We start from the raw sequence: 26,874 nt of genomic DNA, 5'->3' as shown, positions 1-26,874 counted from the left end.
TACTGCCATGGGAAAGACCCAGTAAGGAGCAGGCAAAGGCTAACCTAAGTAATGTTGAGACATAAAACTGACAATACCATTTTATTTTGTATTTCATACAAATGGTGCCCTCCCCATGTTCTACAGAGTGAAGGAGTGTTACCTGGTGACACAGGAGAGTTGCTGTGGCAGTGCCTACAAACCCCATAACATGAATACAGGGGCCCTGGGATGGGCTGCTGTGAGGCAGCTCCACCTTCAGCCCCCATGGGGCATGAATTGATTACTTCTCAGGAAAGGTATCACGAGATAACTGCATGGAAAAATTGCTCTCTGGGAGCCTGGTTTCAAAATTAAAGCAAAGCCTTGTGCCCAGCACTCCCAGGGCTGTACTGGTGCAGCAGCCAGGCGAGACCACCAAGGATGCACTGCCAGCAGCCCACTCAGGTGTTCAAAATGAGGGTGCTGAAGCAACTGATGAATTCCTAAGGTGTTCCCTGTGCCAGGCATACCTGGCATCCCCTCAGGACACACAACTGCTGTGTAGATGGAGTCAGACAGGTGTGTGTGTGACATGCAGCTCCTGCCAGCAGCTGCAGCCATCTGCATGGAAAAAGGGAAAAGCCCCCAGCACCATTCGTGTCAAGAGTCTTCCATTGCTCAGCCAAGCTGGATTCAGTCCTGAGTTTGTGTGAACTTCCAAGCCATGGGCGCTGAAGCTCAGCCCAGAAACACACAGGGTTAATGGAGGAATTCAGAACAAATGTTTCTGACAATGGCAAACTAAGGAACTCCAAATAAAGACCTGTAAACAAGGGCAGTAACACTTCCCACTTGATTATTGTTAGTCCCCTCAGTTACAGTTGTCCCAAGTATTCCCTTTCAAGAGGTCCAGCCTACCGAGCAAGGCTATGCAAATACAAGAAAAACGAGGTCCAGCAGACAAAATTTCCAAGTGTCTCTTGTACTTTAATAATTAAAAATCCTGTTGGCAGAAGGAAGGGGAGGTGGATGTTGTGCTGCTAGCAGGAGTGTGCAGGGCCAGTATCCCTGCAGCTGCGAGGTGGGACGCAGCCAGGATGCACACTCGGGCAGCCCAGTCCAGCCCTGCCAGGCTGGGAGGCTGCTGGGCACAGAGCAGGAGTAGCTTCAGCCTTTATAAGACACCACATGAAGAGGTCTAGATGTAGCTCAGTAACACCCCAAAATTGTTATTCCTTTCAGGGGTGCAGAAGTGGTAGGAAGAAATTGCGTGCCCAGCCCCAACCAGCGTAATGCTGCTGACCCTCCTCCAGTCCCAGATTTGTCAGACCCTTGTTATGGAGAGCCAGAAGGGGAAGGAGTGCTTTGGCCATCATTCCATCACTTATTTTCCCTTTCCACTGAAAGGATGTGAGCACAAATATCTATTTTTCTTCCCTGTGTGCACCCTCTCTCAAGTGAGGAGGAGGAAGGAGATTGTTGTCAAGTAGAAGTAATCTCATGGTAGCAGACACACAGCTCCTCCCACCACCTGCGATAGCACTCAACAGCCAGGTGACTAAACTTTCTCTCCTCCAAACACTAATGTGAAAAAAACATTTCTCCAACAAAGCAACATCCCAAGATCCTCAAAAACTCTTCCCCGTCAAAAAAAGCAGGTGATGGACCTGGGTGAAAGTGCAGTCTTGGGATTTGGGTATAAATCTGAACCCATTGCAGCTGGAACTGGGGTTCACAGCTGGGCTCAGCCCCACTCCAGTTACTTCCAAGTGCCTGGAGGGATTTTATCCCCACGCCCCTGCTGGGAGGCAGACCCAGATGGCAGCAGTCTGAGGACTTAGAAATAAAGGACTATAAAAATATAGCAAAAGCTGGGGAAGAGTCAGAAGGGCCAAAGCAAGGACAGCTGTGGGGCAGGAGCGCAGGGAGTGGGAACAGCCAAGGTGGGCTCCGTGCTGTCAGTGTCCTCTAAAGGTGAGCTTGGGTGATTAGATGAGAGAGAACAACTGAATTAGGAGTGAAAGAAGAAAGAAAAAGCCACATCACACACTCGGTGTGGAGATCTCTCAGGGAACTCAGATTGGTCTGTGTCAGCCTCAAACTGCAGTGCCCCGATCCAGGGAATTTCACAGCAAACACTGTTCTAAGAGACTGGGATAGAGCTGAGCTGGGGACCCCAACCCCCAGTGCCTCCTCCCAGACTCCTCAGGGGGTCAGACTTAAATCGCTGGGGCAGCCTCAGGGCAGCAGATTAAGGTCAGGACATAGGAGTCAGCTTCTTTTGTTAAAGTGCCTTCTTTTCTTTGAGCTTTTAAAACATCTCCCTTGCTTTTCTAGAAAGGGGATGGGGGCAAAAAAAAAAAAAGAAAAAAGAGAAGGAATACTGGTTTTATATGAAACAGAGTAGAGAATTAATCAATATTTACACAGATCTTAGATAAGGTTATGGCACAGACTAATAACCCAACACAGCAACCCAAAAAGCAGAGAGTCAAGAAGAAGGGAAAAACCTGTTCATATGCTTTCAACACCATCCCCTGGAGATCCCAAGTGTAAACGGTTTTATCTAGGAAAAGGCATTTTAACTTGGGCTTTGGTAATCAGGGTTGATTACAGCCACGCTGCGCAGCCGGCGGGGAGGCCGTGGGTGGGCGCGCGGCTGCCGACCTCTCCAGAGCACAGCCCGGGGATTAGACAAGTTCAACTTTGGCGTTGGGATAAACAGCCACCACGTCATATCCCTCAGGGGGTTTAACCCTCTCCTTCGCGTGCGTCTCGCAGTACAGCTGCTCCTCGATGAAGAAATACCCTCTCTGCTTCAGGTTGAGGCCGCAGTCGTCGCACATGAAGCACTCGGGGTGGTAGAGCTTGTCCCGAGCTTTGACGATAGTGCCCCTGGTGAGAGGTAGAGAGAGATGGGTTGAGACGGAGAAACAACACGTACAAACAGCTTTTCCCGCTGCCTCGAGTAGAACGTGCAGGGGCACGTTAAGGGTGTTATCATGGGTTCCCATCCCTACATCTCAGGCCACCCAGAGCTGCCACCTGGCTCCAGACTTGACTCCACCTTATTTCTGGGGGAACGGATGCTTCACTCCCATTTCTCTGCACCCCCCATGGCACCGCTCCACAGCTTGGTGCAAAGCTCTCAAATGCTCAGCCCGGACCTGAACATCAGGGGTCAGCATCCTCCAAGGGCTGCTGGTAGTGCTGGGGCTCTGCAGGCACCATGGCTTTCTGAGCAGAGAGCCTCTGCTCACAGCACCAGTGAGAACGTGGCTACAGGCATCTGCAGAGCAGGCTCTCAGCCAGCAAATCTGGCTCAGGCGCAATTTAATTTACAAGACAACATAACTTACAACATGATGAAGCAGAAAAAAGCCTGTATTCTCTGAAATCAGACCCAATGCCCACCCATTGGCGAGTAACTCTTCAATGAACAAACAAAAACAACCTGCAGACCTCTTCTGCTTGACTCTCAATGTGTTTCCCCCTCTGTAATGAGCGAAAGAGTGCCAGTGCTCCTGGTGCTATTCATAGTGACTATGGCAAGCAGGGCAGAAACCGTCCCATCAATCATCCCCGTTTTGCTGCAAGATGCCCTTAAAAGGGGCAATGCAAACTGTATTCCTCAATTCTAGGTTTACACATGGTTAGCAAGAACCAGAAAGGGATTCAAGATATTCTGCTCCAAATACAAGGTATTCTGCTATCAATTCTAACCCTGTGTCAGGGATGACCCGGCACAGGGTCTGTGCATTAGGCCCCCCTCCAGTGAGATGTGACACTTACACGATCCCGTTCCTGCAGCGGGTGCACTCGGGGAGCATCTGCATCCCAGACATGGCACCACCAAGCTTTGACACTGGGGACTTGATGTTTCGGGGGTTGCTCAGTTTGTCGAGTTTTTCACCTGCCAAGAATTTTAAATAGACACAGGTTGAAAACTTGTCCTCTCCGTGCTCTTTTCCTAAATTTTATTTCTCTTCTTTTTTTCCTTAAGGAGTCAGATGAGTCTCTGCCTGTCACAACTTGCTTGGAAGGAAGTTAAAAGAAAACATTGAGACCAACTCCCTCAAGAGTCATACAGCAAATAGGTTCACAGGTGACCGCAGCACACTGTGCTGCTCCTCTGCTCAGCCTAAGGAAGCACAAGTGGTGGCAGAAGCCCTTGGCTGCATCAGCAGATGATCTATCCATGTACTGTGATAGCCCCAATTCAGTACGCAGGCCTTGTCAAGAGACAGAGCAGTCTCTATCTAGAAATGAGAGATGAATTTGACTACAGTAATATTTAGTGAGTTAAGCAGAAATCTCCAGGAAGGTTCTATCACACCAACATTTTAGGTGCATTTGGCAGATCCATCACCAGTCAAGGAGACACAGATGAAAGCCTTTTGAAGAATCAGGCAAATTAAAACAAATAATAACAGAATTACATGCCTTTCTCTTCGTAGAACACTCAATCTCAAATAATCTGAAGTAAAACATTGTGATAGAAGTTAAAGTACTCTGGGGTACCAAGTCTCCTTTCATAAAGGTCCAACAGCAAGAAAGGAAGTAGTGAAAGTTCTGTGCATATGAACAACATCATGGCAAAGTTTTCAGTGTTGCAGCCCTTCTCCCTACAGATCATCTGTCATCTGCCCTCATACCTTGTACAACACAAACACATTTGTTGCAACCACTAGGATACTTCAAAGCTTCCAGTATTTACTGCACAGTCTTTCCATGGCTCACAGTTGACTGGTCTTTCGAGTACATACTGATCCTTGCTTCCTCTGTGATGGCCCAAGGTTATAGGAAGGTAAAGCTCATGAAAATGGACACTATTTTACTCCATCAGCTGACACAGTTTAGAAAAGCAGCAGAGGAGCGCTTGGATGGACAAGCCATTCTACAGCATTCACACTTCCTACCCTCCCTGAGTAACCAGGGTATTTCACCCCTTGGTCAATCCTAAACCTGGGCCCATGGTGCCCAGGAGGCCTCAGCAGGGACCTAGGTGCTTTCTGACTCGGGTCTCTGTACCTGCTGTGCTAGCTTTGGAAGCTTCCACTTGGATCTTGCTCTGAAGTGCCTCCCACAGCTCCGGGAACGCCTCTGCCCTTCTCAAAGTGAATCGTTAGGACCTGGAACCAGTGCATTATCATTGGTGGTCCCTCACTGATCCTGTGCAGGTTCATAATGACACTTTTTTTGACAGGCACTCCTTGGCAAAGCTTTCTTCCATTAAAAGACCCCTGCTCCCCTGCCCGGCACATCTCGGAAGCACCCGCTGTCCCGGGTTTGGCTGGGCAGGAGAGAGCAGGCCCAAGGAACCCCCAGGGTCACCCTCAGGGTGTATAAGTGGCCTCACACTGCAGACCCTATCTCCAGCTGTGCCTCTGATACAGACCAACACTGCTAAGCACCTAAAACCAGAAGGACTCATGTCCTCCTAAATCCTACTTTTCTAAGAGATAATATAGTATTTGGAGATGCTGAGAGCCTCAATATGTGAGACACTGCCTTTCCAGGAGCGGCCTGGGGCTGCTTCACCCCCAGAGTCCTCTGAGCACATGGCTGGCTCCAGCCAAGCTGCCTGTCAAGTCCTTCCACTGCCTTGCTGGGACTGCTCAAGCTGTTGGCTTCCCCCAGCATGAGATACAGTGTGCTTGGACTAGACATGCTCATCTGCCAAGATTTAACAGTTAAGCTGTCACTGTCTCTCAGACAGAGTGCTCGGATAAGCTGCCTAAAAGATAGGGGGGAAAAAAGATTTTACAGCAAAATGAGCCCTGCAGAGAGGGCTGCTCCTCATCTTCCCAAACTAGGGATCATTTCCTTTTATTTGTCAGCCCCGAGCCTCATCATAATTCACAGTCCTCAGCAAGGCAGTGAGATGCTTCAACTCCACAATCTTAACCATTGCTGTCCCCATTTCTGGCTGCAATGCTCATCCTTCCCAGGCAACCACTGTGATTCCTCCTGCCTCTGCCAGATCCTCAGCATGAAGCACTGCTGCTTTAGGGCATGGGACAGGGCTGGCCATGCCAAAGAACATACAGCTTCCAGTAGAAACACCTTCCATATAAAACAAGTCCTTGTCTGAGACACTCAACTCCTCAGGAGAGGAGATGTTGACTTTAAAAGGACAAGGCACAGCAGATTCCAGCCAAAATGGATACTTTTAGGCTTAAGGAAAAAAGAAAGGGAGGGAGGGAAGTCTGAAATCTGTAAAACAACCTAGCAGCAACACTCCCAGGGATTTAAACTGCGCTGAAACATCACAGAGTTTCATGCCAGGAGAGATGCTTTTCACTTAATTTCTCATCCCTTATGAAATAAACACCGATAGCATCGTAACGACCAAAGCGTGAGCAAGCCTGTGCCTGCAGCCAGTCACACATCATCTCTGCCTGCTGCCCTGCGCAACTGAGAGGGACAGGGTGGGTGGCAGAGCCAGACAGGACCTCTCCAGTCTGCTCCCAGGGCTGGTACCTGTCAGCCCCACGTTGGGCTCTGACCGAGCATGCGGTACTGCATCAGCGATGGGCTGGTGCTGAGACACTGCTGGGGTGAGCAAATACTGAGGACTGGTTGGATAGTGGCCAGGTCCAAGGACTATCCTGCCACCTCTCTGTCCCTTCCTTTCCCCAGCCCATCTCCTTTTCTTCCTCCACTTTTCCCTAAGGGTGGCACTGGGTTTTTGCCACACCAGGGCTGTGGAATGCAAGGGGAAGCAGCAGCAAACCAGCAAAGCTTCAATTTTGTTTCCTTTCCCTAGCACAGAGAGGGAATAGGCAGCAGTGTTACTAATTAGGGTTAGCATGGTGACTTCCCATTTGTTTCCTCCTGATAAGGAAACCTGGGGGTGCAGCAGGCACCTCACTGGGAAGCTGCTTGTGCCTGCTCTTGGTGTGGGACCTGATGGTACCTCTGGAACTTGTAATTAACACAGTTTTTCCTGCCAGCCTCAAAGGGGCCCTAATATTTCCATCCAGTACTTCCAAGGCTGAGCCCATCTCCTGCTTTCTGAACATGTCCAAGTACCACTAAGAAAACTAAAACTGGTAGAAACGTGATGCTCAGAAGTTGCCTGTGGTTATGCTCCTTCTTGTGAAGCAAGAAGCAATATCCTTATAGTCAAAGCATATGTCCAGTTCTGGGCTCCTCAGCTCAAGAGGGACAGGGAAGAGATGGAGAGAGTCCAGCACAAGGCCACCGAGATGATCAGGGGAATGGAACATCTTTCATATGAGGAAAGGCTGGGAGAACTGGGGCTGTTTAGTCTGGAGAAGAGGAGATTGAGGCGAGATCTTATTAACAGTTATAAATATCTAAAGGGTGGGTGTCAGGAGGTTGGGACATTCCTTTTTTTCTGTAGTAGACAGTAACAGGACAAGGGGTAATGGGATGAAGCTGGAACACAAAAAGTTCCACTTCAACATAAGAAAAAACTATTTCTCTGTTCAGGTGAGGGAGCCCTGGCACAGGCTGCCCAGAGGGGTTGTGGAGTCTCCTTCCTTGAAGGTCTTCAAGATCCACCTGGACATGTTCCTATGTGACCTGATCTAGGTGAACCTTTAGATGATCTCTAAAGGTTCCTTCCAACCCCTACCATTCTATGTTTCTATGAAAGCATATCCTTCTCCATCATTTTTCATACACAGAAACAGAAGTGCAATGGCCTGACTCACTGCCTCTTGCAGCTTCATGATGAGATCTGCAGTGGTTGGTATTCTCCCAGAAAATCTAAGTTCCTGGATTCATATGATTGGAGTAGGAGGCTCTTGGAAGGAAGCAGAATGAAGACTCTTGCCCTAATGATTGGAAAGTGAAGCCTGAAAGTTTGAACTTGAAAGTCCCCATGGATTTAAGGTTGAAAGGCAAATAAAAAGAAGCTGAAATGTATGATTTGGGGATCTTATTTAATGCTCAGAGTTGGCTCCTTCCTGCACTAAAGACACAGGCAGGAAGCCGTGGCAGACCTAAGAAGTGAGCCAAGAGCTCCTGATCTCTATCCCCGTGTTGCTGGGGACCATCCCACATCCTTATGCAAATATCATTTACTTAAACAGGTCCATGGTTCTCTGTCAGCGATCTTACACAACTACTTTAGGCCATTACATTTCATAAACTATCTTGGGAAAACAGCTGCTATGCAGAAGCTGTTTGTAAGTCTAACTTTCACATGATGCTCAAGTCAGCCACAATATTTGGTAAGCCTCTCAGATGCTGTACTGAGCTGCTCAAACCCTGATTTGAAACCTGTTATCAAGGTGTTCTCCCTCATGAGGGGCTTGAACTGTCCCTTGTTGAGCCAAAATGCCTGAGTGATATGTGGTAGAATGACAGCGTGGAAGGGTTTGCAAACCCAATCCATCAGCTCTCATAGACAGGTCCTTCAGAGGCTTTTCCAGCTTCTAGACCTCAGCAAGGGAGGCAGAAGCTGGCTAAGCCTGCAAAAGCAGCTTGGTGGGTGCAGAGGGATCAAACAATGGTTCAAGCCCCATGGTGGTGCAGTGCTGCAGCCCTGGTTGTGGGAAGGTGTAGGGGACTTGCTGGGATGTGCTACAGCTGCCAACCTCCTTACCATTCTCACCAGCTTCCAACATGCCCTGCAAGTATCGGAAGGATCCGGACTGCTTTGGCTCTGAAACGGGCTTTTCATAATCCTGAAGCATCTTGTAGACATCCGACTCCACATCAATCCCATTTCTGTTCCGTGGGAGAGACTTCAAGGGGTCCAGGCTGTTTTAAAGAAAAGAAAAAAAGGCTCAAGTCAAATATAAACAGCAACTGTCAGCTCATCAGGGAGGTACTTGAACCTCCATTCCCACGGATTCAATGAAGCACCTCTCTGTTCCCATGCCTGGAGGTAAGCCTGCCTCAGGAACAGCCACTGAACCAGGGAAGTTCAGATTGAGCAACACAGCTAGGGCTGGCCCACTTACCAGATGCCTTCGGGAAAGAAGGGAGCTGCTTACAAGCACTCTAAATTGCTTTGCCACACATGGAATTTATTGAAAAGATGGGTACAACAATGCATTACATTAATTACGTAGGGCCAGGGGATCCACCCACCCCTCCTACTGCTGTTAGGGCATCTGGCGGGAGAGTGGGTACCCCTGCCAGGCACAGGCATGACATCAAATCCCCTTTCCATCCACAAATGCCTCTTTTGAAGTTAGTGTTTCTTTAGGTGAAGGCATTAAAAGATCCATCTGCTGGACACAGCCCACAGCTTCAAAGAGAAAACCATTCCAGAGGCTGCTCAGCATTGATGGGACAGGAGAGCACCCTATAACTTCCCCACAACCACATGCTGACTTTCAGCATCCCAACCCAAAGCTGCTGCTTGTCTGTATATGACATGATTAGGGTACAACACACCACAAACAGTAATTTAAACCATTATTCCAGTTCATTCGATACATCAAAACCTGACAAGCATAGTTTGGAATCAAAAATATTTTGGGTACAGGTTTAAGCATCTTGCTGAGTACAGATGAATTCAAGTGCTGTTGTGCTTTTCTGAGGTCAGCACAGCACAGCTTCGTGGGAATAGGCTCCTTTTCCTTCTGAAGGAGAAGGCCAATAAAACCCAATAAAAATAGCAAGACTCTTGAACAGTATCAGACAGCTTAACACATTTTAGCCACCATCTGAGGTGTTTTCTCCACCACCATTATATTTGTGCCCACTTAAAAAAAAAAGAAATCACTTTCAAACAAAGAAAAAAATCCCAAACAGGATTCACTTTCAAAGAAAAAACAAGGCTGTGTTTTCCAGGAGTGAACTGCCTGGTAGTGCTGGTCCCTGGGCAGGTGAGTGTCAGCCTTGGTGGCTGGCAGTCAGAGCAATGCCAGGAAGCCTTGACTGCTTCTCCTGTGACTCCGACCTCTCTAGATGAGAGTGAAGTGCCTCTGGCAGAGAAGAGGATGGATCTCTGTTATTCCTGCCCAGCCAAATCCTTCCCCTGTGCCCTGACTGCCTCTCTGTCCTGCTACAGCCCTCTCCTACGCCAATTCACACCTTTTTTTTCCATGAAAAAGCGCAGGTGCTGACCAGTCAAGTTGGATCAAACACAAATTCAAGGAGAATGCCCTTCTGACCCAGTTCCACTCAAACACCCAAGCTAATATTTCAGCTTTTGGCTTGCACACAGATAACATCAGATTTTCTTCTCTTTTTTTTTTTGTACAGTTCTCTTCTTTCCAACTTCATTAACTTTCCTGAGCAGCACTGGGAATCAGCTGGCTCACAGCATCACTGAAATACGAATTTGTTCAGGTACAGAGTTCCCAAGCTGAAAAGAAACTCTCTTTGCGTTTTGTATTTGACAGAGACATTACTTTCTTGCAGAATATTTTGCCAGTCTTGAGGAGCATAAATCAGCAGCAGCGTAAACTGTGTGAAAGCATCACAGGCCACAACCTGGCCTGTCTCACAGTCCAAGTTATCCACCCAAATCGTTCTTGGCTTCACAGAAACTTTTCCTTTCCTAAGAGCATTATCTACCTCTCAGCCTCCCAGACAGCTGCACTGAGCAGATCTTATGTTTATAAACATCCCAAGTTCACTGGGGTTAATTTTCTCTGCAATACCTCCAGCTCCCAGACCACGTGTTTACTCTCAGGTCTGTGCAAGTGTGATCCCCACTCCTAGGAAGGCAAACTCCTTCTACCCTGCCTTGAATATATACTTTGAAAAAGCCAATCCCAGCCTGGGGACTGGACATACTGCTGATAATCTACCTACCTCCACCAGCAACTGAAGGATTTCCTGTGGATCTGGAAAACCAGCACCTTCACCATCTCCAAGGTACATGCTTCAGCATCATAAGCTTAAACTCAGTGTTGCAGTTGCTACATTAGATACACGTGGCCATTTTGGTCAGAACTTGGCATATCCAACCCTCCCAATTTTTGTTTGGGTTTTTTTCCTCCCACCTACCCTTGACTAATGGAGCAGGAGCTGAACCCAGCACCTCTGCAGCACCATAGTCTCAATGCACCTCCCTGAAGCCAAGTTTGCAGGAGCAGCGGCAGGATGCAGAGCATGAGCCCCGCTCTCTCCTCCTACCTCTGGGCAGGGCTGATGTGGAGCCCGCTCAGCTGGCCCGGCAGCGCTGACTCTGAGCCGCTGTTAGCGTAGAGCCGGGTCGGGTGATGGTGCTGCACGTTCAGCATCTGCTTGTTGTCCATGGGGCTGCCTCCGGCCCCGTGCGACATTGGTCTCCTGCCCTGGGCAGGCCCGTTGTCCTGGAAGAGAAGAAAAAGCAGACAAAAAAGGAGATTTATAGTTCTTGGTAGGATATACACGGAAAAGCTGTGTTGGGACATGCACTTTATAGTAATAGTATTTTATATGTGCTATGGAAAACAGAGACATGCAGCAGGAAGACTCAGGCTTGACCTGCAGTTAAATCTTGCTGAATCTGTGCAGCTTTCCTTGGTCTCCAACCAAATGAACTTGCCTGTTTCTCCACAGTGAGCCATTGCCAAGTATTCTGCATTTGTTCTCCTGTAAAAGCATATTTGTTATTTCCGCAGAGGAAAAGCTGTGAGTCTGCTTCTCGTTTACGTCACTCCGAGAGCGCTTATCGCCCTCCTGACTTGGGGGCAATTGCTCCCCGTTTACATTAGCAGAACATGACAAAAGCCAAGCTCTGCAACTATTTGTACAGGTTGGGCAAGACCCGAAGCCAAGGGGCCAGGCCACGTATTTTCACTTTTTTGCAGCTATCCTCAGCCAGAAAGACTTGTCAGAAAGACCTGAGGTTTTCTCCCAAAATAAGATCAGTTGTTTACAGTGTGAGGAATGCATTGGTCAAGAGTTCAGTTTGGTATTTGTGTTTTCATTGTTTGGTTTTTTTTTGTTTCCAAGGCCAACTATAGAAACCTTTTTGCCATGTGACTTCCAGTCAGGAACTCAGATGCCATTAAAATGCAAGTTTTCCATATTATTTTACCTACATGAAATATTACCTGTGTGTGTTTCCAAAGCTTTGTTACTCAGTCCTGCACACACCCCTAAATCCAACAGTACCTACTGCTAATCTAGTCCGGGCTTTACCTTAACACTCAGCCCAGGGAATGGCCAGCAGCCGCTTCCCCAGCCAGGGGCTAATTCCAGCTGTTGGGGAAAACCAGCAGAAAGCTGGACACAGCCTTAGGACATGCACTGGCTGCTGCTATTTCCAGCCATGTGAGTCAGAAACATGCCCATGCCGATGGAAGAAAGAGATGCTTCAATAAGAAGCTGTAATCTGTTTAATCTGGTTTAATCTGTTTCAGGGCAGATCCCCAGTGATACTGCCTTGCACAGGCTTTTCAGCAGATCGAAACTGATGCAAAACCAAGCAGAAAAAGAAAACACCGTCCTGTGAACAAATAACAAAGTGCATATTGCAAGGCTCTAACACAAAGCTTACTTTTGACTAAAATGATCCAATAAATACTAATGAGAAACAAATGTCTATTGCTGATGCACAGCAGAAAACAATTGCTGCTCCCAAGCCTTATAAAAATGAACAGCTAAGAGAAATAAAAACCAGATCCTGCTAGAAAAAAGATCTTGGAAGTCCAATTCTTCAGTTTCTTTTAAGTCAAAACTCCCATTGATAAAAACCGGGCCCAATTAAGAACTGCAGGATGGTGCCTTTGAGTTTCTTTCCTGCCACCAGCTGAAAAACTGCAGACTCCAGCAAGCTCCCTGGACTTCCACCACCTTAAAGCCTCGGCAGCCAACCCGAGCCTCCTCCACACTGCTCCTTCCACACTGTGCATGCACACACACGTGGGGAAAACTGCTTCCAACATAATAACTTAAAATCATCTATTAAAAAGGGGATTTAGCTGCCAGAAATAATATAATTTTTACTGTTCCCCAATTTATATTCTTAAAAAAATAAGTACAACCAAGGTATGGGTTTCAAATTCCCTGATTTACATTATTATTTCAAGGGAAATAAAGAAAACACTTTCAACCGTGACAGAGACGGAAAGAAGGGTCATAAACATTTTGGGGGTAAAAGCAATGGCCCATGCTGTCTGGTAAGCTATTGTGAGCTACAGAGTTATGCTTTTAGAAAGCCATTATCGTTAATTATCTGTGTGGTGGAGGTCAGATGAACAGCTGGTTCAAAGGTAGCAGTAGCTGAAGCCTCTGCCTGCAGAGGACAGAGCAGGGTCCTCTGTTCTCCTCTCCTCGCACCCCACAGGCTCCACCATCCAGAATCCCAGACCCTTTGCCAGGGAGCAGGAGGCTATTTCTAGAATGAAAACCTTCACCATCAAAGATTCTAGAGACCATAATCTCCATGGACCTACTTTAATCCAAGGTAGTTTGTAAAGTGTTGCCCATTCATCCCTGTTAAGCTCAGCAATTTGTACATTGAGAGCAAACCTTGCTATAAAGCTAAAAGTCATTGCTTGGGCACACTCCAAAAAGCATGAAAGCCTGGTAATGGATACAGGGCATTTCAGAGCCTTTCCTGCCCTGCTGAGCTGCTTGGCACCTCCAGTGGCCACCAGCTCCCAGTCCCTGCAGGAGAAGGATGCTGGTGGTGCTGGCAGCTTGCCTTATAAAGGCACAGGTGATGCAGCAATATTCGTGGGGATCAACAGGCTTCTCCTGATCAACACTGGAGTGCTCCCACTACCCTAACACCTTCCAGAACAAGGCCATGTAGATGAGGCAGTGGATGCCCCTCAGCCTTTTCCACCAGTTCTCGGCAGGCTTTGCAGAGCTGTGCTTCGTGTCAGGGGCAGCTAATGGCTTTGTGAGAAACACACAGGAAGCATTTACTCCTCTGAGAATACACCACGCTTTGCCTGCCTCGTTGCTCTCAGTTTCTCTGTGATGCAACTTTCCTGTTGCACAAAAAAGCTGTTCTTGGGACAAAGCTCCATCTCCTTTTTCCCATCTCAAAGGCTGAGAGATCTCTGGAAGGCTTCATGTTGTGCAAAACACTCATGCATTTGTTCTCAGGAACCTAGAACCAGATGGATTTCTTTCCAATTCTCAGATTCAAGATCAGAAAAAAATTACCCCCTTTGGGACCTAATTTGCTTTTCCCTGCTTGCTTTTGTTTCTGCTTTTTATGATGTCTCTTAAATTAGGATGGTTTGCAAACTCTTAAGACTTGGCCTGTGAAGTTTCACCAAGGAGAACTCTTTCAGCCTATGAAACAGAAACTCACAATCTGTTTTCTCACGCTCGCCTTTGAGGATCATCAGTTATGAAGCGTAACCAACCTCCTGACATGCAGCATTTGGAGCTCCTGGAGCCCAGACCTCCCTACTCCTGGCAAACATGATTCACACAGCTGTCTCACACCAGATGAATGCACAGCAGATCTAGAAAGGAGATGTTTGAGGTCCCAGTTCCAGACAGCAGATGGGTTTGGGGGGTGGTTTATGTGGGGCTGCAGTACTGATGCAGCAGGATCAGCACCCTCTGCCATTGCCCTGCCAGATCAGCCTCTGGTCACCACCTCTCTGGACATCCCCAGCCTGTCCCTTTCTAGCAGGGGAAAGAATGGGAAAAGGGATTACTTGGAGGAGAAAGAGCCACAGCAAATAACAAATATGGCCTGCAGCAACCACTTGCCTTGGGCAGCCTGTGCACAACCTCACCAAAGCACCTCTTCCCCTTCAAGATACATTTATCAGTGTTGCACAACCACAGCCTGTGCCTTATCAAGGTCAGGTAAGGGCTGCCCTTACCAGGACAGTATTTGTATCCTGAGGAACTATTTCCAGCAGCAGAAAAATGTGACATAGCTCACAGAAGTGCTTCTCTTGGCAGGACACACAGGAAGCTGGGGCAGTCACACATCCATAGCTGTGGTGGGAGCAGCACCTTGCCCATAGCTGCATAAGGATGTAAGCACCCACCTTGGGTTGGCTATTGTGCCTGAGCTACTGCATCTCCTTCCCCTGCCCCTCAGACGCCATCGACTCTGCTTGCATTGAGTGGTATCTCCCTGTTTCCAAGGTCTCAAGCACATTCTTGGGTGCCGTCACTTATTGAGATGGGAGAAAAAGAGAAATTTAACTGGTTTATAGATGCTTGGCTCTTGTCTGCACCACACAATGCGGCACTGAGAGCACAAAAGGAATGATTTTCTGAAGCAAACAGCTCAGAGCACAAAAGGAATGATTTTCCGAAGCAAACAGCTCATACCACTAAAATCAGCTGAAACATGAAGGGTGTCTATAAAGCTCATGGGACAAATGAGATTTGCACGAGAGACCAAGATAATAAGATACGCACAAGGGAATCTGGAAAATAAAGAGGCTGTTCTGTCCCAAACACGACTGATACATTGGATCTGCTCATTTGCTGGAAAGAGGAACAGATCTTTGATTTCCTCCATGAAAACCTTTTCTTTTCCTATAACAGCTGTTGGCACAAGGGAGCATGTTTGCAGCCGGTGGCCCCGCCAGCCTTGAGCCACGCTGCGCACGCACAACTGGCTCTGCGCTGGCCAGAGAAAGAGTTTCTTCTCACGCAGATCCTACAAGACTTGAGGCTGGTGCTTAGAATAAGACAAGAGACTGAGGCCATTTTTATTATGGTAAAAACATACTATTAAATTGAAAACTAAATAGAATATCTCAAGATATTTAGAAAATAAAGCACGAAGAAAACAAAAACCATCCTGGCAACATCACAGTGAGTAATTAGCTCTGGCATGCATCAGAAAAAAATATGTTTAAGAGGGAGGAAGGGGGCTCAGATGAGGTGCTCAGGAGCTCGTGGCCTTTGCACCTGATGGATGCTTCTGCAAGGGGTAGCTCAAGAGGCAGCATGCTCCACCACAGCACCTGGTATCCATCCCAGCAGGCCCTCCAAATTTGTGCTGGAAAGAAAACAATGCTCTTAAGATATAGGATTTCCTTTTATATTTAAGAGAAAGACGCCAAACAAAGGATTTAATCCTGGGAATTCCTCGAAGAGACAGAAATAGGGTCAGCTTTTTTCCCTTCCTTTCTTCTCCTACAAGCACTTACTCAATTTCTAGCAAGTCCCTCTGTTCCACACCTGCTTATTAGCAAAGCTCTGTTCCCCTCTATCAGCTGAAGGTATTTTGTTTAGCTGCAGTGTGATGCCTGGACACAGCCAACAAAGCAATGTGCACAATCAGCAAAGTCATGGAGTTCAAATGCTTTTCACAGGACAGATTGTTTCCAGTTTCAGGAAACACAGGGGAACATTACAAGGAGCAAGTTGAAGGTTTCAACAGAAATATAAATACAGTCTGTGGCTTCACTCTGCAGAGCTATAGCCCACTCAAGGTAATAAAACTGAGATGGACTTCGCCTGGTCATTGCAGTGGTGCTCCTGCCTTTGCTGGAGTGGCTGAATTGAGACACTTTGGTCCCTCGGGGCTTTTAGTCAAACCTGTAACAGGGCAAAAGACTCAGAAATTAAACATTTCTATCAAGCTCATCACTGCTGAAATAAATGTTTCCATAAGTAGAAAAACATGCAGCCTTTTTGAAAGGTTTGGAAGTCAGTCTCAGTCTCCATCTCTTTTGGAGATAGTTTATCACATTTTGAAACCACCTTTTGTAGAGTCCACAAGAAGCATAAATCTCTTCAGATTTACAAAAAAAAAAAGCCAAAAACAACAGCTGTCTGCTTAACAGGAATAACTTTGGGATCCAAAGCTGGGAAGAGTTTAGGCTCATGGACTTAAATCTAAGACTGTCTCTTGGCAAGAAGTCCCCCATGCCTGCCACCTCAGCACTGGCTGTCCACAGACATGCTTTCCAGGACCATGTTTTGCAGGGCTGCAAGAGTTAACTGCACTCAGAGAAAATGCTACAGCAGATGCAATTTCTTAAGAGTTTTGGGAATTCACATTTGTATTCTGACACATTGTGGTAAAATACATCACAGAATCCCAGAATGGTCAGGGCTGGAAGAGACCTCTAGAGATCACCTGATCCCAATCCCCACTACAAGCTGGGTAACCTTGATCAGGTTACACAGGTTGCACACTAACCTTACCTTCTTAAAATCTGACCATTTTGCTGCCTCAAATTTTCTTGAGGGTAAAAAAACCTCAATTTTTTTAAAAAAATATTTTTCAAAATGCCCCATCTGTCCTTCCAGTCTTGTCCAATCACAAGTGTTTAGCTCCAGAGACCACAGGGTTTAGACACACCTTTAGAGAACATCAGACTTCATGTTCTGACCCCAAACATTTAATGTTAATTCACATCATAACATTTTAAATTAGACCTTTAAAAGGCTAAAAGTACAAACAAAATAATTCATTGTATTTTCCAGATGATCAGACAGAGATTAAGACTGAGAGGCAAATATTGACTCCTACAACTTCCATGTGAGCACCTCCTACACCATGGCCTGATTTGGAAGGGCTTTCAGCAACAGTAGCTTTGGCATATATGAGAAACTTTCCTTGGGAGGAGACTTACCACCTGCAGAGCCAAATACACCTCCAAAATTACACCCCTGAGCCTCAAGTCTGTCCTGAAGCTCACTTGAGCAGTGGTGGGAGAAGATGTGCGGGGACAGGATGTGCAGCAGCCCCGGTTCCTGCTGGCGCAGGCTCCTGGCCACAGTGGGGATCACCTGCAAGACGTTTATTTTCCTAAGCCCAGGGCAGCCAGCCCTGCTCTCTCTTATAAACACATGCTGCATCAGACTTCAGCAGAGCTGAAGGCCATTAACGGCTTGGCTCAGCGAAAAGCAGCTTTCTGTTTGATGCTCTTCAGATCCACCCTCTTCCTAAAACCAGAACACCATCAGTCAATGTCAGCTACACGTTTGCTGCCAAAATGCTGAACTAGAGATACCAGTGTTGCTACGTGTGCACAAGGAGGTTGAAGCGTCCTTTAGCCAGTGGGTCACCTGGAGCAGGTACCTCTTTTAACCACGCTTAGTTACTTGTGTCTGACCTCCAGCAGTGGCAGGACGAGCTGGAGTGCTCCAGCTCCTCACCAGCGTTTGCCTTTGCTCTCCCTTGCTGCTCCCTGCAGACAGCCCGCCTGCGCTTCTCTGGCTGTGTCTGCAATATATGGCTAAAAGATGTGTCCTTGGCATCAGTCCCTCAGCAACTTACCATAGAAGAGAAGAGGGCAGGAGTCCCCTTCTGCAGAACTGGGATAACATTTGTACATCACTATTGTGGTTATTAGGAGAGCATCAGACCATCTGCCTCAATGGCTATACCCAAAGGTCAGCTTAGACCAAATCTACCATGGTTCATGCAAGGCTGAGAGTGATCCGAGACCCACCCCCACCATGCCTGATGTCTGACATGCTCAGACAGCCTGGTGACGGGCTCCTGGTTCCTCCAATGGGTGCCCAGGGCACAATGGTCCTGGCTCAGACCTAGCAGCAAGAGAAAAGGATAGGATACAGGCAAGGATTTTTTTTTAAAGCAAAGGTGCAATTTCTGCCCACAGTTGCCTTTTCCTCTGACCCAAGGGGTATAGTTGGACTTTGATGACTTGATTCTGACCTGGCAGAGAGGTTTTTGTGGATGAAATGTTACTGTTGCAAGTCCTCTTTCATGCAAATATGACAAGCAACCAAGCCTGAAGACATATTCTAGCACATCCCATCACCCTCAAGACAAACTCAGTCCTTGCACAGAAGACAACTGGAATAACAATCCCTTCCTCCCCTCTCCCCCAGCTTTCCAATAGCAGAGACAGTGCTTTGTCTCTGATAAACTGGTTCAAAACTCCCAGAAATGGAAATGTTATTATTAGCCCACAGAGGAGGTGTAGAGGATGGACGGCACTCCTTTCATGTGAATGCAAGTAACAGATTTACACTGTGTCCAGTGGCCACAGGAGCACAATTGATTCTCCAGCTCCCTGTCTTGAAAGAAGTCCCATGGAGAACTCTTATATCAAAAGCTGCCCCCAAAGCTGGGGGAAAAGGATAACTTCTAAAAGCTGCACACATTTTAACACACATTTCCCTATAAGCACAGTTCTGATGTCCTGTTGAGATGGTTGACAGACTAAATAGGCTTCATTCTTAACTTTAAAAAGCTCTAGTAAGTCTGGTCCCACTATTTAGCTCAGCTCACAACGTTAACAGGTAAGAAAAAAGGTTAGGTGTAGTGTGATGAAGCTGGATGAACAGAGCGTGTGGGTTATTTTATGAGATGGATTTTGAACACTCTGCCAAGTTTCTCTTTCAGCATACACCATGGTCTGTAGAAAAACTTTATCCATCATGTCCTTACTACACTCCTTTCCCAGTCATCAGCTCAACACCAAATTTGTTTTTCAGATCTAAGTAAGAGACCAAACCCCTCAAATCAGATGGTATTTTAGTTAAAAGGCAGCAGACAACGTTCATGTGAAACATGACTCAAGCTGGAGCCTGGCTGAGCCCCAGCCTGCCTGCATCCCAGGGACAGTCTGTACCCTCAGAAGGCACAGCTGACAGTGCACAGCAGCTGAGATTTTGGGGCAGGGGCTCCAAATGAGCCCCACGGCCTTGTACAGTGTCTTGGACATGCTGAAAACGCCTGTGGGTCATGCCCCAGCAGGCAGAGGTGCAGCCCCTGCGAGCATTCTAAGGTTTGCTCGGCTTTGCGGTCTCACACATGGCAGTCAGGCTCATCTTAAAGAGTTTATTCCTGTATTACAGGCTGTAATTTCTGATGAAACCACTGCACACTACACGCAAAAGTGTCCATTGCTTTCTCCTTCATTGCTGTTATGGCAGGGAGCAGGCTGAGGGCAGTCCCAGCACCTCCCAACAGCGTGAATTTCCAACCACAAACCCCCATTTCCACAGGTAAAACATATTCTGCAGCCTGGCTTTGCTATTCAGGAGTGATCACATAAACACACGACTCTGGGAGCTAGACTTGACCCAAAGCACCCTCTGCCCTCACCTTGAACATTGCAGTCACTGGGGCAAGCACTGGCCTGTGGCCCACCCTGCTGAGAGCAATGGGTTGGAAGAAACAGCACCAAAAAGGTGAAAGTTGAACATTTCCTACCTGCTTTAAGTGATATGTCACTTTTGACGATGTTACAGCAGCCTTAAAGAGAGTCTTCTGAAAGAGAAGTTTCTAAACCATTTGGAAATGATGGTTGTGAATTTCATAACTTCCAGGAGGAAGATATCCACCCCTTTCTGAATGAGCACTCATGAGAAGCAGCTCTGTGATGTAAAATGAAGTAGTTTTAAGAAGAGTTGGTTTAGGATCCCAGCTTGATATTTGCACATGCTCTGCACTACGTTTTAGAGAATAAGCACAGCTCTGGGACAATCTCTCACTATTACAGAGAATTAAGCTGCACAGACCCTTCTTAAGGAGCAGTCACAGTGATGGCCACTAGCAAGGGTCTGATGGCTGCTGGCTCCCAAGGGCTCAGGAAACAGCTTCACCTCCTGGGAGAAGCCCTAGCCGTGTGGGAATTAAAGAGCTCAAGAGAGACTTCAGCTGCAATACCACGACTTTTTCCCTTAAGCTACCTGGCTCCCCAGTGGTCTCTTAAAAATCCACAGCAAATGGAAAAATGTTACCCAAGACCAGCAAGAATGATTAAAATGTGTTTCCATTTATCTCGCCTGCTCCAGTGCAGAGGGCATGTTTTTAATATCAAGGGTGCAAGGGGGTGTTTGACAAGCAGACAGAGAAGGGCTTTGTACAAATGTCTCGGTTTGATTAACACTTTCATAAAAAAAAGCAAGATAGCAGGGGATCATATGCTCTGCTGAACTGGAGGGCACAGGATATACTGGCTGCATTCTCAGAACACCTTTGGGCAAAGCTCTGCAGACAAAGCCCTTCTGCACAGGCAATGCAAATACATTTGGACATAGGAGTAATTTCTTAATACAGTGAACTTGTGTTAAGGCTCAGGCTAGGTGTGAGTCTCTCCAGCTCTCACAGTCCAATGACAACCTCAGTCACAGTTTCATATATGAACACAACTAAGATTCGTAAGTAATTTTAGAACAAGATAATTTTTTATGTATCCTGTAAGTATTATTTAACTTTCATCCATACAGGAAAACCTAATGACCATTAACAGATAATAAACATCAGCTAGTCCTCAAGGCATTGCAATAAATAATGCTGGATAACAAAGGCAGAAGAGCCTTAAAATGTCCTCTGGTACCAGCAGCAGTGCCCTCCTGCCAGATGCCTATCTGGCTATGCCTAACCTCAACAGAGGTCTAAACCCTAGGAAGAATTTCCACTCTGCTTGCCAGTGCTCAGGGTTGTCTTCCCAGCCCAGGAGCAGACAGCTCTGGTACAGGAGAGCACTGTTCAGTGCAGGCATCAGGCTGTTGCTCCTGTCAGCTCTTGGCCTCTGCCATTCATAGGCCTCTGTGTGTCGGACCAACCTTCCCATTGAGAGAAAATAATGTCTGCTACAGAGAGAAAAAAAATCCCAAACAATCACAACAAGTATTTAGCCTGGCCTCCTACCTGCTCCCCCTCGTCTTAGGGAAGATGCTGCCATTCCCATTTCAGTGCTACCTGACTGAGTCACTGTTTAATGCCATCATTAAAGCACTTTCCTCACCATCTGGTATTTGGCTTAAAGTACAAACCCAAGTGAGCTTAACGCTAAGAGGCAACATCTTGATTTCATCCTCTTCAGCTTACTGTCTCTCTCATCTACTTCAAGTCAGGAGAATTGTTGCATTTTCAGGTGTTACTGTGTGTTTCCCTAACTGCTACCAGCAGCTAACCAAGAGAAGAAAACATCACTGCTAACGAGCTAAGCTTCAGGCTACAGAAATATTACCTGCTTATACACAAAAGGTGCCTAATTCTTCAGCATGGCTTACCCAAACATCTCCTTCTGTAAAAGCCAGGGTAAGAAACACAAGAAAATGCAATAGGATATTTTTTTCCCCCAATCTTAGATTACCCCAACCTTTTGCTTTTAGTCATTAACAAAAAAGATAAGCTTGGCCAGGCCGAGAGGGCTCCCACCACACAGTCACCCCAGCAAGTCACAGAAGTGACTACAAAAAGCAATTCATTCATCTTAAATGAATGAAACAGGATAAGCTATTTTTCACAATGGATAAGAGCATAAACACTGGACTAGATGTGCGCCTCCAAACAAACACTCAGTATTTCTGAGTGCACAAGCTGGCAGTTTCCTTACCTGTGCTCACAGAGTAATCACTGAAACTGATGTTATCAAGTAAAATAACACAGTGTGTGTCTGTGTTAGCTCTTTTTATCCAACAGCATTTTCTATTTTGTCCTAAATCAACCCAAATTGTTTGTACTAGTAGAGCTCCTATTCATTTTTGATGAGAGCAAAATATTCAAGTTACCTGGACAGAAGAAAATACCATTTTGATGTTCTCATTCCCTTTTTTTTTTCCTTATCTCCAGATTGTTCTTTCTTCTTTCACACACCAGAATTATTAAAGCTTACTTAACAAAGATGCTGATTTATGTAAGAGGTACATAGAAGATTTCAGATAAGAGGTTACAGCTACAAAAGATCAACAAGTTACAGCAATACTGAAAAAAATCCTTTGTTTTCAAGTGATTCAATATTATATCACAGGGAAAAAAAACCACAAGTGCACACCAACTACCTGCAACCTCTACACCCAGTAAATGACATCAGCAGATTTTGGTGGTGTGTAAACCCCAGGTATCAGAATGTGAAATGCTGCCTGAGTACCAGCAGTCCAAGGCTGACGCTGCCTACAGCGGCCATGGGGACTCAGCGTGTTTCTGCTATTAAATCAATCCTCACACAACACGCTGGGAGTTCCCATGCGATGGGAACCTGTGCTCCTGCCAGGGCATTATCTCATCCTTTGTTTTCCCAGAAGTGCAAGACAGACTTTTTCCCCCTCCTCCTGCCCCAGAGCACCAGCCGATACCCCATGAGCCACGGCCCATGCCGCCCTCTGCCCAGCGCAGGAAGGAAGGTCGGTCACCTTGGGAAAGGAAATTCCACCTCTGCAGAGAGGAGGCCCTCACCATCCAGTTCACAAAAATAAATATGGCCTAATACATGCTTTTGCAAAGACATATATGGAAATTTTCTGCACACCACCACCCCACTGAGAACTTAGAGCAATACTCAGAGCCAATTAATCAAATGAGTTGTTCATCCTTGATAAAAAAAGATGAGTTCTTCTCTACTGCTCAGAGCTCACTCCTCAGACAGTAGGGCTTGGGAAAACTGCTTCTCACAGTGCAAGTGAGGATCAAGCCCAGGAGCACTGACTTATTGTCCTCATTTCTCCCCTGAGAATGACATGGGTGCCCCTCTGCCAACTGGGTGGCACTGGGATGCCATTCCCACAGGGAAGGGGCTGACTGGACATCTGCGGGAAGTGCCTCTCCCTCTCCGGACAGGCGGAGGAAACCCAGCCTTTCAACCCAGTCTTTCACCCCACGTAGCTTATTTTAGCCAAGCATGCAGGTTTGGAAGGACTCGCATCCTATCCCAGCTCCAGCTACTCGCCGCCGACTTAATTTGTGCTGCAATTATTCTCCTGCTCAGTCACTTGATCTACTGTCAATTAGCGCTGACAGGGCTCTGCCCCACAGGCTGAAGCCCACATTTCCAGCCCCCCTGGGCCAGAAAACTGCCAATTCTGGCAGTATAGGAACAGTCAAGAAAACAAACATCCTCTCCTTTTATTAGCACCACATGGTGGTATTTTGACTAGCAAGCTCATGCTACAAGACGCTGAAGACAGTGGGATTTCCAGAACCTGATGGATTGGCCCTCCCACTCTCCCTCTCTGTGGGGAGGGAGAGCCAGGCTGGTGCTTACAGGAACAAAGTGAGACCAAGATCCCCCCGTGTCAGCTGTGATGCCACATCTGCATGATGGGAAGGGCATCTTCCTGGGGCAGTGCTGGTGGCTGGAAAGCACCGGCTACCCCGCAGCATCCCCTGGGTCCTGCCCTCACCACGACCCAGCCCAACAGACATGCAGCTCCATCTTATTTAGGATGCAAGGTTGAATGTCACTGAATTTATGTCCTCCTCTATAGACCACCACTGACTTGTATAGTGTAACTAACTGATAACCAGAGTTTGCTTTTAAAAAAAGTATTATTTCACGCCTGTGACTTACGAGCAGGCTGCTCAGCATCATTTCTACTAAGTGTGAACAAGCAGCTCTCTCCCCTTCCACTTTCTTCAGTTGTGAGGGCAGTTATTCTGCGCAGTCATGGCAGTAACTGCAGTTTTAATAAGGAGGACATTCCTGGTCTCCGAATAGGGGTTTTCCACAAAGCTCAACTGTCAAACCACAACAGATTTAGAAAGAGAGGAGAGCTCAGCAGCTGCTCCATACCTTCCAAGCTCCCTTGCATGAAAAATAACCGCAGGCCTCATTGTCTTCAAGACGAAGATTGCACCCAAATAAGCTGAAACGGGACTATAGGGTACCTGCTTTCTTTGAAATTGCAGGGATTTTGTGATTTCATTTCTGCTCACATGTTTTGGGGCAGGGGTCCCTAGCAAGAATTACTGTGGTCACAAGTCAAAAAACTTTCAAGATAACTTTGTCCAGGATGATAGAATAGTTCATAGAGTAAAACCTGGAGGAAGAAAATACATGTGCTCCACATTACTGGAAAAGCCACTTGGGGTAACACTCTCAAAACTCTTTCAAGGATATTTTTGCGATTCAAAGGCAGAATTCCAGCAGATTTTTTTTCCCTGTGTTTCAAAGCAGATTGCTTTTTTCCAGATGCGGGGAAGTGCACCTAAATGTTGCATGTTTTAAGCCAAGCTATTACTTTACATTGAGTCTTTTCTTTCTTTCAGTTTAAGAAGTGCCTTTGCTACAGGGGCTGAATGACTACAGCCCTGGGTCACTCAGTATCAGCTCCGTAGAGGACTCCAGCCGCGATGAGATCTCCGCTCCCAGGGGACAGGGTGCCAGCTGCAAGGGGCTGCACTCTTGGGCACCGACCATCACTTTTAGCACCATGCAAGTCAGAGGCCATTTGCAATAATGCAGAGGTTATGGATGGTCATTGGCATGTGTCCCAAGCCATCAGTGTGAAACATGTTCAAGGCATAGTCAGTTTGGGAAGGGAGAAAAGTTGACCTGAAATCTGAGCTGTACTTGTAGCAAGAGTACTCCAGTTTTGTGCATGGTACATCCTTCGTCTCCTCTGGGAAACCCAAAAAGTCATTAAGCGAGATGTGGGGTTACAGCCATTGAAAAGAAGAGAACAAGCAGAAGTCTGCTGTTACAGAATGGTGGTGGTTGGAAGAGACCTCTAGAGATCACCTAGTCCTGCTAATGCAAGATCATCTCGATCAGGGTGCACAGGAACGTGTCCACATCGGTTTGAAAATCTCTGGAGAAGGAGACTTCACACCCTCCCTGGGCAGCCTGTGCCAAGGCTCCCTCATCCTCACAGCAAAGCACTCCCTTGTGTTCCACTGGAACTTTCTGTGTTCTAGCTTGTGCCTGTTACCCCTTGTCCTGTCACTGGGCCCTACTGCTGCTATCTTTACCTGCTCACACGCATCTCATGGTTCCTTGCCGCAAACACATCTGCTTTAGCCAGAGAACTCCACGGATTTAAACATTTTCAGTGTAGGTCTGGATTCAGGAAAATCCTTCCTTACCTCCTCATTATATTCTGTGTAACTGTCTAATTTTTAAAAAGATCCATATGTAACATATATTAATAGTCAGATTCAAATCCAATCTACATTAAACCTCAGAAATGTTGTATCTGGCAGCAGGACTGCTGCACATTTGTTCCTCATTTAATATTTTGTAGGGGTTTGCGCATATCAAAGTCTATTAAGAAAAAATATCTGTCAGAAAAGATTGCTGTAATTGATTAACGAAGCAAACATGGCCTGAACCCAAAGCCCAAGCACGGGGATCCCCCTGCTATGTCAGTTAGTTCAGGAAAGACGAGCAGCCCCACAAGTCGCTCCAGTGCAATACAGGGGTAGGTTTGCCGGTGCTGCCATTCTGCAATGCCAGCAGCTGAAAGCCCCTCTGCCCTCAGTCCCCAGACAAGAATGTAAACTTTTTGCAAATTCTGTGCAGCTGCAAAGGCCAAAAGATTCACTGGCATGACTCCACAGGTCTCCTCTTTGTGGGGTTTGGGGAGAATCTCATCTCTGATTTGGTCATTTGTTGGAGTCTTTGGTGCTAGCACTCTTTCCCCACTCCTCACTGAAAGGAAACAAGGCCAACACCACTCCTCCTGGCATTATCCCACCCTCTTCCACCCTGGCAGGTATTGTATTCCTTGCAGGTTGAGCCAAAGGCAGGCTGTGGGGAGATCCCAGGATCCTTGTCAGGACACTCAAAGAGACAGCTCTAGGAATGAGTGGCAAAGGCAAGCCAACAGCGTCTGCATGTAGGCACTTTGTGAGTCCTGGAGAAAAACTTCTCACAAAACAGCCCATCACACAATCCACCTTTGCAGAGAAGGAAACTATATCAGTAATGTTTGAACACTCAGGATCAGCACAAAAGTGTTTCCATGTTGCTGTGGCAATCTTGGGGCTTTCTTTGCCAATCTGAACTGAATTACTTTTGTCTTCTGAAGCTTGCAGGCAGCTCTGGTGCCTCTGCTACTGCTCTGGGAGGGCTTGGTCAACCTGCCACAGTTAGAAGTCTCAGCAGGCCTCAGTTATGCCACCCATTGCCTCCTGTGCCCTGGCGAAACTCACAGCATGTATATGACCTCAGCACCCACCCGAGGAGCAGCAAGACAACAGGAGCTCCCCCCTGCTCCATCCTTTCCTCCTGACCTCTTAACTCCTTAGATACCTGTACAGTCATGGACTAGCACATCCAAAAAAACAACAGTCAGGTAACTGGGAGGTAGAAAGAAAGGAGCAAGACACCATTCCTCTTCCCTTTGAGGAGCCAAAGGAGTAAAGTCATCATGTTGGATCTTCCTAACAAGCTATTAGTCAAG

General features: G+C 46.9%; 1 protein-coding gene across 1 annotated transcript in view; it reads right to left on the bottom strand.

The window, feature by feature from the left end:
* Positions 1-114: 114 nt before the first annotated feature.
* Positions 115-26,874, bottom strand: part of PDLIM4 (PDZ and LIM domain 4) — a 53,001-nt gene continuing 26,241 nt past the window's right edge. The window contains exons 4-7 of the mRNA XM_062002313.1: positions 11,032-11,210; positions 8,540-8,697; positions 3,754-3,874; positions 115-2,856 (exon numbers count right to left, since the gene is read on the bottom strand). Coding sequence (XP_061858297.1) covers positions 2,652-2,856; positions 3,754-3,874; positions 8,540-8,697; positions 11,032-11,210 — 663 coding nt within the window. The 3' untranslated portion in view covers positions 115-2,651. The remainder of the gene's footprint in view (positions 2,857-3,753; positions 3,875-8,539; positions 8,698-11,031; positions 11,211-26,874) is intronic.

Source organism: Colius striatus, chromosome 9, assembly GCF_028858725.1.
Source record: "Colius striatus isolate bColStr4 chromosome 9, bColStr4.1.hap1, whole genome shotgun sequence".
NCBI classification, from domain to species: Eukaryota; Metazoa; Chordata; class Aves; order Coliiformes; family Coliidae; genus Colius; species Colius striatus.
This window is presented reverse-complemented; position numbering and strand designations above follow the sequence as displayed.